General features: G+C 50.9%; 4 protein-coding genes across 4 annotated transcripts; 2 read left to right on the top strand and 2 right to left on the bottom strand.

The window, feature by feature from the left end:
- Positions 1–591: 591 nt before the first annotated feature.
- On the top strand, positions 592–3,735 carry BCR38DRAFT_432956 (calcium-activated chloride channel-domain-containing protein). The gene is made up of 7 exons (XM_040860221.1): positions 592–819; positions 905–1,835; positions 1,884–1,992; positions 2,045–2,506; positions 2,556–3,099; positions 3,151–3,214; positions 3,275–3,735. Exons 1-7 carry the CDS (start codon positions 755–757, stop codon positions 3,305–3,307), a joined length of 2,208 nt encoding a protein of 735 aa, XP_040716653.1. The 5' UTR covers positions 592–754; the 3' UTR covers positions 3,308–3,735.
- Positions 3,736–6,439, bottom strand: BCR38DRAFT_432959 (XPG domain containing-domain-containing protein). The gene is made up of 2 exons (XM_040860222.1): positions 5,837–6,439; positions 3,736–5,787 (listed from the first exon to the last, which is right to left on the bottom strand). Exons 1-2 carry the CDS (start codon positions 6,067–6,069, stop codon positions 4,080–4,082), a joined length of 1,941 nt encoding a protein of 646 aa, XP_040716654.1. The 5' UTR covers positions 6,070–6,439; the 3' UTR covers positions 3,736–4,079.
- Positions 6,440–6,587: 148 nt separating this feature from the next.
- On the top strand, positions 6,588–8,298 carry BCR38DRAFT_484918 (phosphoribosyltransferase-like protein; the record flags this gene model as incomplete). The annotated part of the gene is made up of 3 exons (XM_040863809.1): positions 6,588–6,743; positions 6,810–6,957; positions 7,022–8,298. The coding sequence occupies 3 exons, from the start codon at positions 6,588–6,590 to the stop codon at positions 8,296–8,298; spliced, it is 1,581 nt and encodes a 526-aa protein (XP_040716655.1).
- Positions 8,299–8,930: 632 nt separating this feature from the next.
- On the bottom strand, positions 8,931–9,900 carry BCR38DRAFT_432964 (uncharacterized protein). The gene has a single exon (XM_040860223.1). It carries the CDS (start codon positions 9,704–9,706, stop codon positions 9,158–9,160), a length of 549 nt encoding a protein of 182 aa, XP_040716656.1. The 5' UTR covers positions 9,707–9,900; the 3' UTR covers positions 8,931–9,157.
- Between the last annotated feature and the right edge of the window lie 5,756 nt (positions 9,901–15,656).

Below are 15,656 nucleotides of genomic sequence, written 5' to 3' on the forward strand. Positions count from 1 at the left end.
TCATCGAAGTGACTATGGGAAAGCGTACAAGTGCCAAGGTCAGTGGCAACTGGTATTAAGCAGCCCTTGTAGGCGAGGTTCGTTGCCGCTGTAAGTGTACCTTTGGATCTTACCTTGGATTGCAAGTTACACGAGCTACCATGATTCTTCGGACGGGCTGCAGCGTGAGATGATCCCTATCTAAATCTCAGACAGCACACGTCGATGGATCGGCAGCGACCCGAGCATCGACAGCTTGTTGGTCTTGATACGTGGTGATACCAAGGTAAGTTTCAAACCTGCGCTGGCGAGGGCTCGAAAGAAGAGGCACACGTATTAGTCCAAGCCCATCTCTGAAGATATCAAAGAACTCGTTGCTGTGGAAAACGTCATAGATGCCACTTCACAGGTCAGCTCCCAGGTGCAGATATCATGTATGGTCCAGAACCTCAGTTTTGTGAGTCAAACCAGTCAAACCTGGAGGGGTTGCATGAGCAGGGTTAATGAGCTTGGCAGCTCTCCAATGTCTAAGGAGACAGGGATTGCACGGGCCCAAATTGTCAAGGGTGATACATTTTTGGGGATTCCGAATGACGTTTTATCTTGATCAACCGTACAACTTCCTAGATGGACGACAAGCTTGAATTTCGCAGGTGATGGCCTCTTAATATCTCGGTACCTTTCCCCTAGCAATTGCATTTCTTCTCATTCAAAATACCAAGTTTGACACTCCAACTGAATTGTACGAGTCCGATTCGAGCTCCCAATCGACAGCATGACGAGCTTGGGTAGCTTGTACGCCTCGGATGGCAACCGCCTGGAGCTCAAGACCAACATGAAGTTAGTAGATGGGAGACCCCTATACGGCACCCACCGTCGACCACTCCTTAGATTTTGAAATTCTCTGACAATCATGCTCTGGTAGTGTCGACTATGTGATCAACTACAAGATCCCAGTTGAGGCTAAAGCTGAAGCCGAAGCTGGCTTCTCCCAGTTGATTGCAGTTCTCACCAAGGCTGGACTTGCCTCCGAAGTACGACCTGGTATCAACAACTCCTCTGTTCTTGTCTTCGTCAAGGTTGCCTCCAACAGGTATCTCAAATCCAAGATCTACCGCGAACGAGTACAAGATTGGCTGTATGGCGTCCGAATCAAAGCTCCTGAGAAAGGTGTGGACAGGGTCTTTGAAGACGAGCCCGTCAGCGATGCAGAGCGACTCCGCATGGTCTACCTCTTGTTGACCAATCCCAAGAACGATGGCGGTGCTGGTCTGACCCCCAAGACGGGCCAGTGGAAATACATCGACTCGATATTCCCGCTTCACAACCATGAGTTCAACAGGCATTGGATCAAGCAGTGGAGCAGCAAGTACGTCCTCAGCGAAGAGGACCTGGATCAGATTCGTGACAAGTTCGGCGAGAAGATTGCATTCTACTTTGCCTTCTTGCAGGCCTACTTCACCTTCCTGCTGTTTCCTGCAGCCTTCGGGTTTGGTGCCTGGTTGATCCTTGGACAGTACTCATGGATCTACGCCGTGGTAAATTCTTTGTGGTCTGTTATCTTCTTTGAGTATTGGAAGAAGAAGGAAGTCGATCTTGCCGTTCAATGGGGCGTTCGTGGAGTGTCGAAAATCCAGCACCCACGAACGGAGTTCCAATGGGACCACGAGGGTACAGACCCAGTCACTGGAGAGCCTATCAAGATCTACTCTCCTCTCAAGCGACTGCAAACTCAAGTACTCCAGGTTCCATTCGCTGTGATTTGCGTTCTGATCTTGGGAGCGTTATATGTCTTCTGCTTCTCCATTGAGATCTTCCTCTCTGAGATCTACAATGGACCATTCAAGTCATACCTCGTACGACCTGCCATTCCTATCTGAGTTCATACCGCTGACTACAACCAGACCTTCCTCCCCACCATCATCCTGTCTGGGCTACTGCCCACTTTGTCTTCAGTTCTAGGCAATCTTGCCGAAAAGCTCACAGGGGCTGAAAATTACGAGACCCACGACGGTGAGTAGTCAAGCAACCCAACGTAGCTTCATGTCGTTAATGCATTTACAAGGCCACGAGTCTGCCCTGATTACGAAGATTTTTATTGTCAACTTCATCACGTCCTACCTTCCGCTCTTCCTCACCGCATTTGTGTACATGCCGTTTGGAAACCTACTTGTTCCGTATCTCGATATCTGGAAGATCACTGCAGAGAAGATTTCTTCGAGCGAGAAGATCTCGACCCAAGGTTTCGAAATTAATCCTGATCGGCTGAAGAAGCAGATAATCTACTTCACCGTGACAGCCCAGGTCGTCAACTTGGCTTTGGAGGTGGTCGTACCGTACTTGAAGCGTAAGATCTTCCAAAAGGTGAAGGAAGTTCAGTCTGAGATGGCTCAGAAGAATGGTAACGACATGACGTCGGTCCAAGATATTCCTGAGGAGGCGGCGTTTTTGGCCAGAGTTCGCAAAGAGGCAGGACTTGATGTCTATGATGTCTCTGGCGATTACCGGGAGATGGTGGTCCAATTTGGTTAGTTGGCTCCAATTCATACCCACATGTTCGTGACTGACACCCACAGGTTACCTCTCACTGTTTTCAGCCATCTGGCCTCTGACGCCCATGTCTTTCTTCATTAACAACTGGGTGGAGCTGCGATCCGACGCGATGAAGATTGCTGTTAGTAGCCAGCGACCTATTCCATGGAGAGCGGACTCAATTGGGCCATGGCTCAGCGCGCTTGGTTTCCTGTCATGGTTCGGGAGTTTGGTCAGCTTTTCCATCGTCTACCTCTTCACCAATGACCCAGAGGGACCTGGTGGTTCGCCTTCTAACATTAAGGCGTGGGGTCTCCTGCTCACTATCCTGGGTGCCGAGCACATTTACCTTGCAGCACAGTTCGCAGTCCGATACGTCATGAACCAGATTGACAGCCCTGGTCTACAGAAGGAAAGAGCGGAGAGGTTCAGCATGAGAAAGCATATGTTGGAAGAGACCTTAGGTCAGGATATCACTGAAAAGCCTGAGCTTCCCGATGTGCACACCGGCGAGAAGATCACTAGAGCTGCGTTGGAGGACGAAGCCAGGCGCGAATCGACCGTTGGTGGTGGTACACCTGAAATCAAGTGAGTACATCCAATACACCATAGAATGTTGTTCCGCTCACACCCTGGCAGATTCTGGCAGCGCCAGCAGGGAGCGGAGGAGACTGCCTCGGTTGGTCGTGACTTGATCTCTAAGGTGAAGACTGACCCCCAAGCGTCTTTGTTTGCTACGGTACGGTGGCTCACAAAACAGCAGATGGCATCAGGAAATAAAACCGCCAAGGCCTAGGCGGCCCTGCCCGGAACGATATGGGAAATTGTTGAAGGTGGGGTGGTGGGATCGATCGTGGCGTTGCTCGTCGACACAGTAATGTATGCATGAAATAACGAAAGCTCCTGTCCCTTCCTCTCTGCCTTGTGATTTTGCTCTACACAAACTCTACACAAAAGCACCTTGATTTGTTTTTACTGCGCGCGTTTTAAGAATGATACGGTTTGGCTATGCAAAAGGATCAATTTGCTGGGGTTCCGCATTGCAGAGGGCCGACGTTAGCTGATATGGCGTCTTAATGGTCGACGACTTGAGGGTCAAATAGCCGACCGAATGACTCGAGGGAGGAAACACGTCCCACCCTTTGTAATACCTATGCACCATTGAAATCATGCGTGTTCCTCGCTCAATGTCGTTGTGATCTACCAAGGCTTCAAAAGCCCAGTCCGCGCCATTTGATATTTGAAAGAGGTAAATATGATGGCAGCACCCCGTTGATCTGGTAGTCAAAAAAGAAAACACCCCAATAAAGTTGTAATCTGACACAGTCAGGTCGCCCATTCTGCCTCCAGCTCAGAGATTAAAGAGCAACCCGGCCCCTACCTGGCCGAGGAGGAGTACCACAGCTCTACACACATGATTACATCTTGGCCTCAAATTACACGAGCGCTTGGGCTTTTGCCACTGGAAATTTGGCGTAGTTATAACGAGCTGAACTTTGCTAAGTGATTTTTTGGTTTCTCCGGCTTGCCTCTTGATACCATACGTATCTACCAAAAGACCTCAAGCCTCACTCCTCCAGAGCCGCCTCACTCAATAGAGCATAGGGATTCAAGCTCAGCGGTCGTCGCGGTTTCTTCTTTTTCTCAATCTCCTCATCTCGAGTTTCGCTGACCTCTAGGCTGCGCTTGGCCTGCGCTGGGGATTCTCGTGCCTTTTTCTGCTTCAGGGCCTCATTTTGACCTTTGCTGTCTTGCAAGCTACGCTTGTTGGATGCCTTTGCGGTAGCCTTCTGTGCCCGGGATCCCATTGTCTGGGTCACCGGGGGTTTAGGAAGTACCTGCATGGGGATTCCCAGCAAAGCTGAGACGACGAACAGCCCGCCCGCCTCGCCGAACTGCGCCAGCGTCTGTTCCACTGACGCCACGGTGGGGTATTCAGCGATGTTGGGCAGTGTGGATAGATGCTCGCGTAGTTCTTGCATTGGACCTGTCAGTTTTTCGGGGGACAGCGTCGCTACGACAGCCAGGATCTGCTTCAGCATTCGCAAAGAATACAAAGAGGCTTGAGCCTGCGCAACAAAGTGGACGACGGCCCAAGACACCGTATCTGGCTCCGGCCCCTCGGCATAGCGGACAGCGTTCTGGATCAGAGTAGAAGAAATTGGAGTCTTTTCTTCCCATATTGACCACTCCATATCCTGGTGGACCGCAAAAGCGATCCATCGAAAGCCTGGAGTTTCGATATCGCGAGAGAGTGCCTCGAGGGTTGCTAGCAATGTGTCACATAGCGTGGCGACCTTGTATGGCGGAGGAATGGTCAGTTTCCGCCCGCCGGTCAAAGTGTCCATGGTTCGGTATTCGATCATCTGCTCGCGTCGCCCGGGCTCAGATGATTGGATAAGTCCATATGCGAGTTGTCTTACCGACTCACTCATGGACCACGAGCTCTTCCTGGTGTGTTGTTCGATCATGATGGGCAGAAACATTGACAGCTCCTCTGGCCCGCGGGGTGTCCCCCTTTGTGAAGTCTTGACAGGCTCTGACTGGACTACCTCGATGTTCAGAGATTGGATGACAAACTCTGAAATCCTAGGATCTAGATTGGAAAGCGTCGCAAGGACGGGATGATCAGCCGCGATATATTCTTCCGACATGTGCTCCTCGAGGAACCATTGATAACTCTCTCGGCCCAAGGTTTGCGCGTACCCCATTTTCGCATGCTGGATTGCCTCCTTCATACTAAGTTTGTTGACCGACAGCTCGTATGCCACCATAGGCAAACCTCCACACTGTGTGAGCTCATTCTTCTCCTCGAATGCCGTTCGCGAGAACTTCTCCCCTGTCATTGCCTCCAGATCCGAGTGCCTCTCATAGATGCCGGAAAAGAATACGACAGCGCCAGTCGGCCCTAGATCTTCGATATACAGATCCGAGTCGCTCGTCATGACAATGCCGCCGCTCTTCTTAACATCCTGTGCGCAGTAGGCATCGGCTTCTCCTGGTACGACCTGTACCTTGGACCTCCAGTCTGGCGATTGCCTAAGTTGCTCGATCACAGCTGGAACTAGAAATGGATGCTTAGGCAAGGACCGCACGCCAGGTGCAGGTTGTTGTGAACCATCGCTTGCCGTGGTGACGATAGGATTTTGGGCAGGTCTGTGGACGACATGTGTATTGAAGGACGCGTTTTTCATTTGTCGACTTGACTGTATCAGCCGCTGGCGCCTGGTATCCCACTTCCTGGGCGGAAGGTAGCCGTCAAAGTATATTTTCCTCCTTGCAACTCATTAGTAACTAGGAAACAAGGAGGGCAGCAGCGACTTACACGTTTACGTTGTTGGCACGCAGAGTGTCAAGCCAGTGGATAACGGTCTGGCCGAGAGAAGCGTATGGTATGTGGCATGTGATGGCACTACTCATCTTATTTGTCTGCGTCTTGTTCGAGGTCTCCCACATCCGATGCACCAAACCGGGTCCATCAATGACGACGGTCTCGCCGCTGAGCGGAGTGACGACGCCAAACGGCTTCAAAGCCGTGTAGAGACCTTGTACACCCATGACTGCCGGGCAACTTGTGGCAACTCAGACGCGCTCATGCGCATAGTGGGATTTTTTCGGTATTATTATGAGTTTTCGGGGTTTCTGCAGCTCGCACAATGGCTTCTCATCTGCAACCTCAGTATCGACAGTTTTTGGTCAAGTTGAGGTGGCCAGAACCAGACAGATCCAGTCGTCTGAACTGATTGCTGCGAAGTTGACATGAGCAAACGTTATGACTCTGGATCCTGGATATGCAGGTGGTCAGTTCGTTACCCGGCATGGAGTATAGCTCTCACTCGGAAAGCTGCTACGAAGAGTCCCGTCGTGGATACCAACGCTACCAACAAGCTGCAGTTAATTGACTTTGCATGGTTGCGATTCGTCCATGGACAGCCCGTGGTATCGGCAAAGATTGATCTGTCCCCTGTCTGGAACAAAGCTGCTTCCGCGCCCCCACTTAAATCTTCTCGCATCCTAATTTCCCCTCTACAATAGAAACTTTTCTCCTCCCTACAACTCGATTCTCGTTCAGGACCATGAGGAATACACTCATCTTCTCAGGGACCTCGTGCCCTGCCCTCACAGGCAAGATATGCGAGAACCTAGGCATGGCCCCGGCTGAGGCCGAGCTATCGCAATTCTCCAATGTGTGTTATTTTGGTCCAGTCCTCGCCGCTTCTGCTTCTGCTTCTGTTTGAGGCTTGGGCGATGGGGGCTCCCTCCTGCGTCGTCTCCAACATTGGGCTGACCTCGAATAGGGCGAAACGAGCGTCCGCATCTTGACTAGTGTCCGAGAGAAGGATGTCTTCGTCGTGCAGTCTGGGAGCCCCAAGATCAACGACACCATTATGGAGCTTCTGATCATGATATCAGCTTGCAAAGGTGGTTCGGCAAACAAGATCACTGGTGAGTCGTACCACTCCGGGCTACTACAGTGCCGATGTTCTAACCGTGCTTCGTTCCATTACAGCCGTGCTGCCTTACTTCCCCTACAGCCGACAGTCCAAGAAGAAGTCTCATCGGGGTGCAATCACGGCGAGAATGCTGGCCAACTTGCTGCACGTCGCGGGCGTCAAACATGTTATTACGGTTGATCTCCATGCTTCGCAGATGCAAGGCTTTTTCAAATGTCCCGTGGATAACCTCCATGCCGAGCCTCTGATTGCGCGTTGGATCCGACGAAACGTTCCTAATTGGAAAGATGCTGTCGTCGTCTCCAAGAATGCTGGAGGAACCAAGAGGGTTACATCCTTGGCCGACGCCCTCAAGCTCAACTTCGGTATCGTAACGACCGACCGCAGGCGTGCGGGCACCAACATGACTGCCAGCATGATCATGAATCAGCTGGATGGGTTTGAGGAACCACCTTCGGTCAACGGCAATGGGAACAGGCACTCTTGGGCCATGTCGGACGATCAGGACTCGACTCGCTCCCAAGATGGTAATGGTGCTGCACCCACACGCCACATCGTGGCAGACTCTCAGGGCTCTCCGAGAAGCTCCCACGGCCCCCCGTTGCGGACTAATGGTCTGACGCGGTCACCGTTTACACGAGCCCTCCATACACCCTCCCAAACCTCCCCAATCGACGAACTGGGGGAGGACGAGGAGGAGGCCCAGGATTACAACGACGAACGTGCGCAAGTAGTTACCCATGGCCGACTGGTACAAGGTCACATTGTGCCTGACGATTATCCTTCGGGAAGTCAGTCAGAAGCGGGCGGTGAGGGAAGCCAATCGTACCAGGCCACCGAAGCAGAGGACACAATGGCCATGTCTCATGCGTCTTCCTTCTTTGCACCCGAGCCACATGCTCTCGGTGGTTCTGGCGATGCCGAACCATCATCGGACGAAGAAGATGAGAAGCTCCAGGATCCCAAGTTGGAACACATGATCACTCTGGTTGGCGATGTCAAAAACCGCTTCGTCTTGATCGTTGATGACATGATTGACAAGCCAAGTTCCTGGATTGCTGCAGCTGAGACGGTGGTCAAGAGAGGCCACGCTAAGAAGGTGTACTGCATGGCGACGCATGGTGTGTTTGGAGGTGACTGCCTCGAACAGCTTCAGGCTTGCGAATGCATCGACCAGATCATCGTTACCAACAGTTTTCCCATCAGCGAACGCAAGGCAAGGGACGCGAGTAAGTTGGTCATCCTGGACCTTTCCTTCTTGCTTTCCGAGGCTATCCGGCGAAACCACTACGGCGAGTCCATCTCGCCGCTTTTCCAACATATTGTGGACTAAAGCGCAGAATGACACATATAGATGTGTTTGGCGGGCTACTCATGCTACAGTATTGTAATCATAACGATAACGAGACATGAAGAGATTCGTGAGACGGAATCTACGGCGTCTTTGGCAAGGTGTTTCCGGATGGCGTATTCAAATGTGCTTAGGCCGAGGAAAAGGCTAGATCCAGGATCAGATACCACATTGATTTCACTCTGAGAGGTACGTTTTCAGGCGCTTGTATATGACAAGATGGTGGTGGTGTCTTCGATTCCACTGATGACGAGATGACCAATCTGGTACCTTAGCCAAAATTCTTCTTGACGAGTCCCCTGCCCCGTTCCATAACCGCTCCGCTCAATGTTGAGCAGACCGAATGCGGTGAAATCATGAGCACAATTCCCCTACGCGTTATACGCAACCCCAACGGTGCCGTCCTTCGGGATGGCCAGGGCTAAGATCCCTCTAGGACAAGCTTCTGAACGGAACGTTGGTAGATTAAAACTACGATTCTAGAAGGCCCATCACTCAGATCTCATGGTCACTCTCCCTCGGGGTAGATGGGTGATGGGCAAGAGAAATTTTCGTACATACGCACAATCAAAGCCCAAGTTTTATCTAGGTAGTTTTTATTTCAAACAAAGTCGCTTTCGCTGTACCACTAATCTTCATGGTGATGCGTTTTTTCCTAAAGCACAAGATTATCTCTATACCAATACTGCTTCGTGTAGTAGTCCATTTGCCAAGCCATTCATCTGACCTAGTGGGGTATTGGGCCTATTCCAAACTACTCCTTCGGAATATCCAGTTCATTCCAGACTAAGCCCACCTTTGGTGTGGTAAGAATGGGTTTTCTGGGTTTCTCTCATTCCACTTAGCACAGGGGCTTAGACCCCATGAACTCGCGCAGCTTGTTGACGTCACAGCCATGGCCTCGAGGGACGGGAGGGGGGATCTCTCTGGTAAACTCGTTTCGCCAGGGGTGCTGAGTGGTGGTCTTGGTAGAGGTCTCCTTTGGGGCATGGGCGAAGGCGGCGGTGGCCTCGACTGTTACACGGGGGTAGCGGAATTCCCACATCTTGTATTGATTCGTCGTCATGGGCTGGAAATGATTATCGTTGACGAACCCGAGGAAGATGTGACGGCTGTTGTATGTGCCCCGGACGCTGACTTCAGACACCTCGAATTCCCGAAGGTGGTCTGCCTTGTAGGAAAAGGTGATGATACAGATATTGTAGAGGTCAGCGGTGATTTGCTGCATGACGCCAGGGGTCCAAGTGTGCGCAAGAAGGAGCATCTGCCAGATGTTCGCCTTGAATTTACCTCGGTCCGGCTCGGAGGCTGGGGATGCTGTGTCGAAGAAGCGGTTATTGAGCGTTTGGTAGAGCTCGTATCGCGGGTGTTGCGGGCGGGTAAGGACCATGTATACGTACTCGAGATGCTCGGCTTTGACGAGCGCCCAGTGCTCGTCGGTGCCGTAGAGCTGGTAGGAGAGGGCGCGCCAGTAGCAGTCTCCGTCGGGCTGAGCCTTGTTGTAGGGGATGACGAACTCGACGTCCTCCACCAAGGGGAAGCCTTTGCGAAGGGAGTACTCACCACGTTTAAGCCAATCCGTCCTGTAGGACGTCAGGTCGTCTCGGGCGGGGTCGTCCCATAAAGAGTCCTCGAGGGTCTTAGTGATGTGGTGTTCGGGGTCCTGGCGAAGGCTGGAGCCGATATCGGCATGGTACGCTTGGAAATCGATACGATTGCCGGTCTGGGGAGCAGGGTATTGGTTGTCGGAATGTTGGATCTGGTAGCGAAGCTCCTGCACGAGGGTCGAGGAGGATTGGTCGGGGCTAAGAAAATATCCCGTGTCTTCGTCAGATTCGTAGTCGGGAAGGCCGAGCTCAGGATCGTCGGGGTCGAGGTCGTCGAGGTCGAAGTCAGGGGCGTTGCCAGAACCGCCGACACGATACCCATTTCGGGGATTGACTGGCGTGTCCTCTTCATCGTCATCGCTCAGGAGGCTGACCTCAACACGGGGTCCAGTGGGGGTCCCGTTGTTCTTCTGAGTGGAGCTTTGGCTATTGACTTCGTGCCGGAGTCTACGCTTGACTGTAGTGAGGTTGACCGAGGGGACAAGGGGTTCGTCGTGTCGAATGAGCTCAAATTCCTTCTTGTAATGGTCGGACCAGGAGTTGGTGGGAGCAAGGCTGGGGTTCAAGATTTGGGGAGGAGGAGATAAATTGTCCGTCTGGGTTGTAGCAGAGACGATATTAGCCCCGGTCTTAGTGCTACTAGATATAGACATATCAGGTGTAGTATTAGTTGCAGCAGAAGCTTCATTGGCCTCGATCTGGGTGGCACGGAAGACGAAGCTGGCTGAGGTGGTTTGAGTCGCAGCAGAGCCATCGTATGAGATGGCGGGCTTGGGCTCTTCAGCTTCGGTCTGAGTTCCAGCATCGACGGTGAGGACAGGCTTTTCGGGGTTTGTGATCGAGCTAGGGGGACTTTCGTAAGTCGGCTGGGTTCCCGATGAGATGTAAGTGGGAGCTTCATCTTTAGTGTCCTCTGCATCAGCTTCGGCGGCGGTAGTAGTAGTAGCAGTGACATTGGTGGCATTGACGGCAGCCGACGACAGCTTTCGCTTCTTGGATGGAGGGTGTTTAGATGACGATGAGAGGCAAGTGGGACCTTCATGCTTGACGATGAAAACATCAGCTGCGGTGGTTGCAGCAGCATCGGTGCTTGTGGTGGTAGGAGCAGGCGACAACTTCCTCTTCTCGGAAGTAGAGCGTTCGGACCCCGAGTTCGAAAAGGGGCCGAGTGAGGTCTCTCGGTTGGGCTGCGTACCAGCTGAGATGGCCGTGAGAGCACCGAGCTTCTTGTAACCATGGTCATCGGCGATGGTCATTTTGTGCGACTTGACTGAGCCATTCTGCTCAGCGATGAAGGTGGGGGGGATGAAGCAGGGTGAGGTAGCACGGATCTCGGAAGATGGGGTGGTTGGGTTGCGAATCATGGTGTCGCCATCGTTGGAGATAGCAACGGACTTGGGGCTGTAGTCGGCGAGTTTATCCTGCACGCGCTTGATGGTGTATTCGTCAAGCCTTCCAGAGCTCAGGGACTTGATTCGCTCAAGGGCATCATCGAGCCTCTTGTAAGCGTGTAAGAGGTACTCAGTCGGCCCTCCACTGAAGCCGGTGTCAAGTTGGGGGATCTCAGCAGGCTGCTCATCCTTAATCGAGGCAGACGAGAGGGCGCTGGGAGCGTAGTCGGGTGAAGCGCCCCCATCGGTAATATTGGGGTCGGGCTCATAGTTGGGTGAAATGCCGCCATCATTTGAGTAGTAGTCAGCGAGGGTCGTGGGTTCATCATTGTCGCTTCCGTTGTTTTCCTTCTGCTCGGCCAAGCCAGTCAGGGCCTCAGTGAGAGCAGCGGCATGCTCAGTGTAGTCAGTGTGCTCAATGTCAGACTCAATGTCGTAAGTAGTTTGAGTCGCTGCTGGCATATCATTGTTTACTTGCGGTTGGGTAGTAGCGGTCGAAGCGCAGTTGGCAGGTGCGATGATAGGCGCGTCGCCAGAGACAGGAAGACCGCCAGCACGAGCGTAGGCTTCGTTGACGAATTCTTCAGGGGCAGCAGGATCTAAGAACAGCGGCAACGATCTCGAACGCTTCGGAATGGGATGCTCGAGGGCAAGACCAGCCACGCTGGCTGATCGCTTGAAACCCGCCAGGGGCGAAGTGGTGTATTTGCGAGACATCGTGGTCATGTTGCATAATAGGGAAGGGGAAAAATGTATTTCTGACTGGAGAGGTTAGTTGAAATGGGTTGGGTCAGAATGGAACGGTAAATGCGCTGGTGAAACAGTTGGTAAGATAGAAAGTGGTTGTCCTGGGCGAGGTGAAGGTGAACCCACGATGATGATGTGGTGAATGAAAGAGAGGGAGTTGGCACCAGTCGAACTTACAGTCAAGATCAGAATGGCTTGTTCCTCGCGCGAAGTTGCGTTTGAAATCGAAAGTGCTCGGTCGCAAAATGTATTCGCAGTCAAGATCAAGATGGATTGCTTGAGAGGTGAAGTTGCAGTCAAAGCTAGGATGGATGAATGGTCGAAACCAAGTGGTTGTCGAGGGATCGAAGGTGAAAGACAAATGGGGGTTGGTGACAGGTAAGAGTTGATCAAGGTGAAGCGGCTGTGAGGAGTTGATAATGGTGTCAGAATAGATGAGGATGGATTGCAAATTGCACTTGTTGAAGGGAATTGGCCCAGGGAACAATTCTCCGTGTACCAAAGGGGAGTTCAGATGGACAACTCAATTTCTTTGGGTGCCAGAATCTCAAGTTTACGTGTCTTTTGAGGGTAGAAATTCAAGAGAGCAGGCAACAGTATATTGGGGCATACGGATATTAAAGATCACGATCATCATCTGTATAGTCAAACCTGAAAGGTGCATATTCAGAGTGAAGTGGCTTTCTGCTCTCTCTTTTTTCACCCTTGATGGCAAAAATCGCAAGTGTAATTCAATCTGCTCCATATTGAACATTTTGTTAAAGTTATCGCCCACCTCTTCTATTACTCTTAAAAAATACGTTGAAGGTATGCGTTGAAGTGTTGCCTATCACATTGCTGATATAAGTGGTAACTGGTCTCACAACGTACGCAAGTAAGCCCACAACTCACCAAGCAACAAAATATAATGTCAAAATAACAATGGTGAAATATATGAGATGTTGATTCAATAATATGCGTACATAATCTGCACACAGAATCCAAGGAGGAAACTATCAACAAATTTATGTGTATAACTGGTGAGCACTTCCGACGGCGGTTGGCTCGAGGCCTTTCCATCCTGTCAACTTATCGCTATGTTGGTAGACTGGATATACACACAGCATTCCATGTCTGTATAACACACTACATATGACTTGATTTGTTGAATCCGAATACACATGGTATCAGGGTAGTCTACCATTGAAGACCGCCCCCAAAAGCATGGGAAGAGGCATATGGCTAGGAACTCAAATACTTGATCACATAAACCCGAAAGAGCCCATGGAGCGAGTACCTGACAAGTTTCTAGATAGAATCTCTTGGAATATTTCTTCGGTACATATGCTTCAGCTCGCTACCTTACCTGGCTTGCGTGACTGAAGTCTTCCGTCTCTTCGTTGGAGGCAGCTCGATATCATCTGCAGGCGGTCTTTCCCCGAAGAATGGACATGATTGACTGCCAGGTGTGTCCCTGTCGGCGTTAACTACTTTTCCATTGACACCCACGCTCTGTGGAGGCTCATCGGCCCACTCTGTTATCTTCCTCAGGAAGTGGTTGCAGGTTTCTTCCCGGAAGTCCCTTTATTGATAAGCATCGTCTTCTTCTCCCCATCAAGAAGCATTTTCCGCCACCAAAACCACGCAACCACATGCTTTCGGCTGATCTTCACCTTGCCACCCAATTTCCCTCTTATGGGCCAGCTCTTCATCCGCAAGAGGCCCACGACATTCATGTCAGTTCTATCCCACATCTTCTCGTCATCCGTGACGACATCGTGTATGGTATATATAGAATTGACGATGTTATGATCGGGACATTATGTAACCTCCGAGTCGATGATTTCCGCGCGGCCGAAGTCGAAGAGTTGGACGTTGTCCGTGTGAACGTCGCCACGGATTATACCTAGCTCGGGGTTCAGGAAGTCGATGGTTTCGAGGGGCTGTGTTAGCCATTTGAGTTTGGAAGGGGATTTGGACTTGTTCGTTTTAAAAGTGCCGCCGCAGATAGCCATGCTGTGAATCTTTGTGTGCGAGATTCATCGTTGTCTACGACGATGCTCGAGTGGGTATGCATGTGATTTGCCAGGCTCCAAGGTCAGCAACTGGGTTAAAGCTCTGTTTGCAGGAATGCTCCAATTCGACCACCGCATGAGATGCAAGCGCCTACTTCATCAGCAAGGAATCGATAAAATTCATTACCAATTCCATTGAATTGGTGAGCAAGACTGAACCACAAGCTTCAGCTAGGTTGTGATTGTTCAATGGTCTAAATATCAAACTCAACTCGGCTTCTTTCAGAACTGCAGAGTCACTGCTACATTAGATATAGGAATTGAAGTATCTGAGGGAATCGGCCCTCTGTGGATGACTCTGTATAGGTGTGGTGTTGATCGCTATGCCTGCTCTACTCGTTGTGCTACGCAGGTTGGTCTTAAGAGGCGCTGTAAGGCGCTCTTGCTCTCTCTCAAGAAGTAAGGAAGGAAGGGTCTGACCCATTAGCTACACTAGCAACTGCACCGCTTTCGGCCTGGGGCATAAGTATGGCGCTCCATCCTACATTATCTCTGTAATCCACGATCTGACCCGAAAATGTGCGAAAGCAGCAGACTTCTCAGAAAATCCAATCTCTGGAAAATTGGGTGGCGAACAAGTTTTTCTGCCGTCTGAGAGAAGGAAAATGTTTGGTTTTAGTCAAGGTTCATTGTCCCAGAGCAGTTTCTACATGATGAAGCCTGTTTTGTAGCCTATATTTTTGTGGATGCATGGAGTTTGGAAGAAGACTTCATGTGCAGCAATCAATACTTCTTACATGTATAGACCTCATTGTTACAGCTTAATAGGATGGTGAGGCAAAGGCAGACGTGTTTGAACATTGATAAGAACCCCGGAAAGCCTTCCAGAAAGCCTTTCAACAGAACAGTCCTAATGGGTCACATTATTCTCAGGTCCCCTCAACAAAGAAATTGATGTTATCGCTTAGTTTACTGGACACACCTTGAAAACCATGTAGTACAGCACCAGAGTGAGCTTTTAGATGGCAAAGAAGCCATCTATACCCAATGACTTCTCTCGTCGCTCACGAGCTCCAAGAAAGGCCGGCCTAGATAATATCACCGAAGCTTCCCTGATTAATGTTGATCGGGTTGCTTTCCAGATCAATCACCAGGAGCACCTGCTTGCCACCTTGCCTTCTCTGCAACTCTCTTCTGATGTTTGCAGAAACGTAATGCTGCAGGATATATAGCCGATCCCTTACATTTCACATATATATGTCACGGACAAAGTCTTGTTTTGCGCACTTTCAAGAGATGGGATAGCCCTTGCGTTACCCTATGTAAATGTATGGCATCCCGTAGACCAGGTTTTAAGCTTGGAAAGCCGGTCAATTTGTAATATGAGCCAATCATTTCTCGAGAAGGCGAATATGTTGGTGGTAGTAGTTACTGCGGTGATACTGAGTAGTTTGCTCTCGAGTCCCCCCAAGTTGTGCGACCCGAGCTCGCCGCCAGCCAGCCGACCCCTTCTACTCACCCGCATACTTTGGGCTGTTTGTGCAATAGGTCAAATGGAAATCAAAGGAGAAGCCCGCTCATAGGGTGGTGTGTACAAGTGG

This window comes from Pseudomassariella vexata (assembly GCF_002105095.1).
Source record: "Pseudomassariella vexata strain CBS 129021 chromosome Unknown BCR38scaffold_6, whole genome shotgun sequence".
Taxonomy (NCBI): Eukaryota; Fungi; Ascomycota; class Sordariomycetes; order Amphisphaeriales; family Pseudomassariaceae; genus Pseudomassariella; species Pseudomassariella vexata.

Coding starts and splice junctions, on each gene's coding strand:
- BCR38DRAFT_432956 (XM_040860221.1), top strand. CDS start 755: ATGACGAGCTTGGGTAGCTTGTACGCCTCGGATGGCAACCGCCTGGAG. Junction 3,100..3,150: donor GGTGGTACACCTGAAATCAA/GTGAGTACATCC, acceptor ACACCCTGGCAG/ATTCTGGCAGCGCCAGCAGG. Junction 3,215..3,274: donor GTCGTGACTTGATCTCTAAG/GTGAAGACTGAC, acceptor ACAAAACAGCAG/ATGGCATCAGGAAATAAAAC.
- BCR38DRAFT_432959 (XM_040860222.1), bottom strand. CDS start 6,069: ATGGGTGTACAAGGTCTCTACACGGCTTTGAAGCCGTTTGGCGTCGTC. Junction 5,788..5,836: donor CGTGCCAACAACGTAAACGT/GTAAGTCGCTGC, acceptor ATGAGTTGCAAG/GAGGAAAATATACTTTGACG.
- BCR38DRAFT_432964 (XM_040860223.1), bottom strand. CDS start 9,706: ATGGTCCTTACCCGCCCGCAACACCCGCGATACGAGCTCTACCAAACG.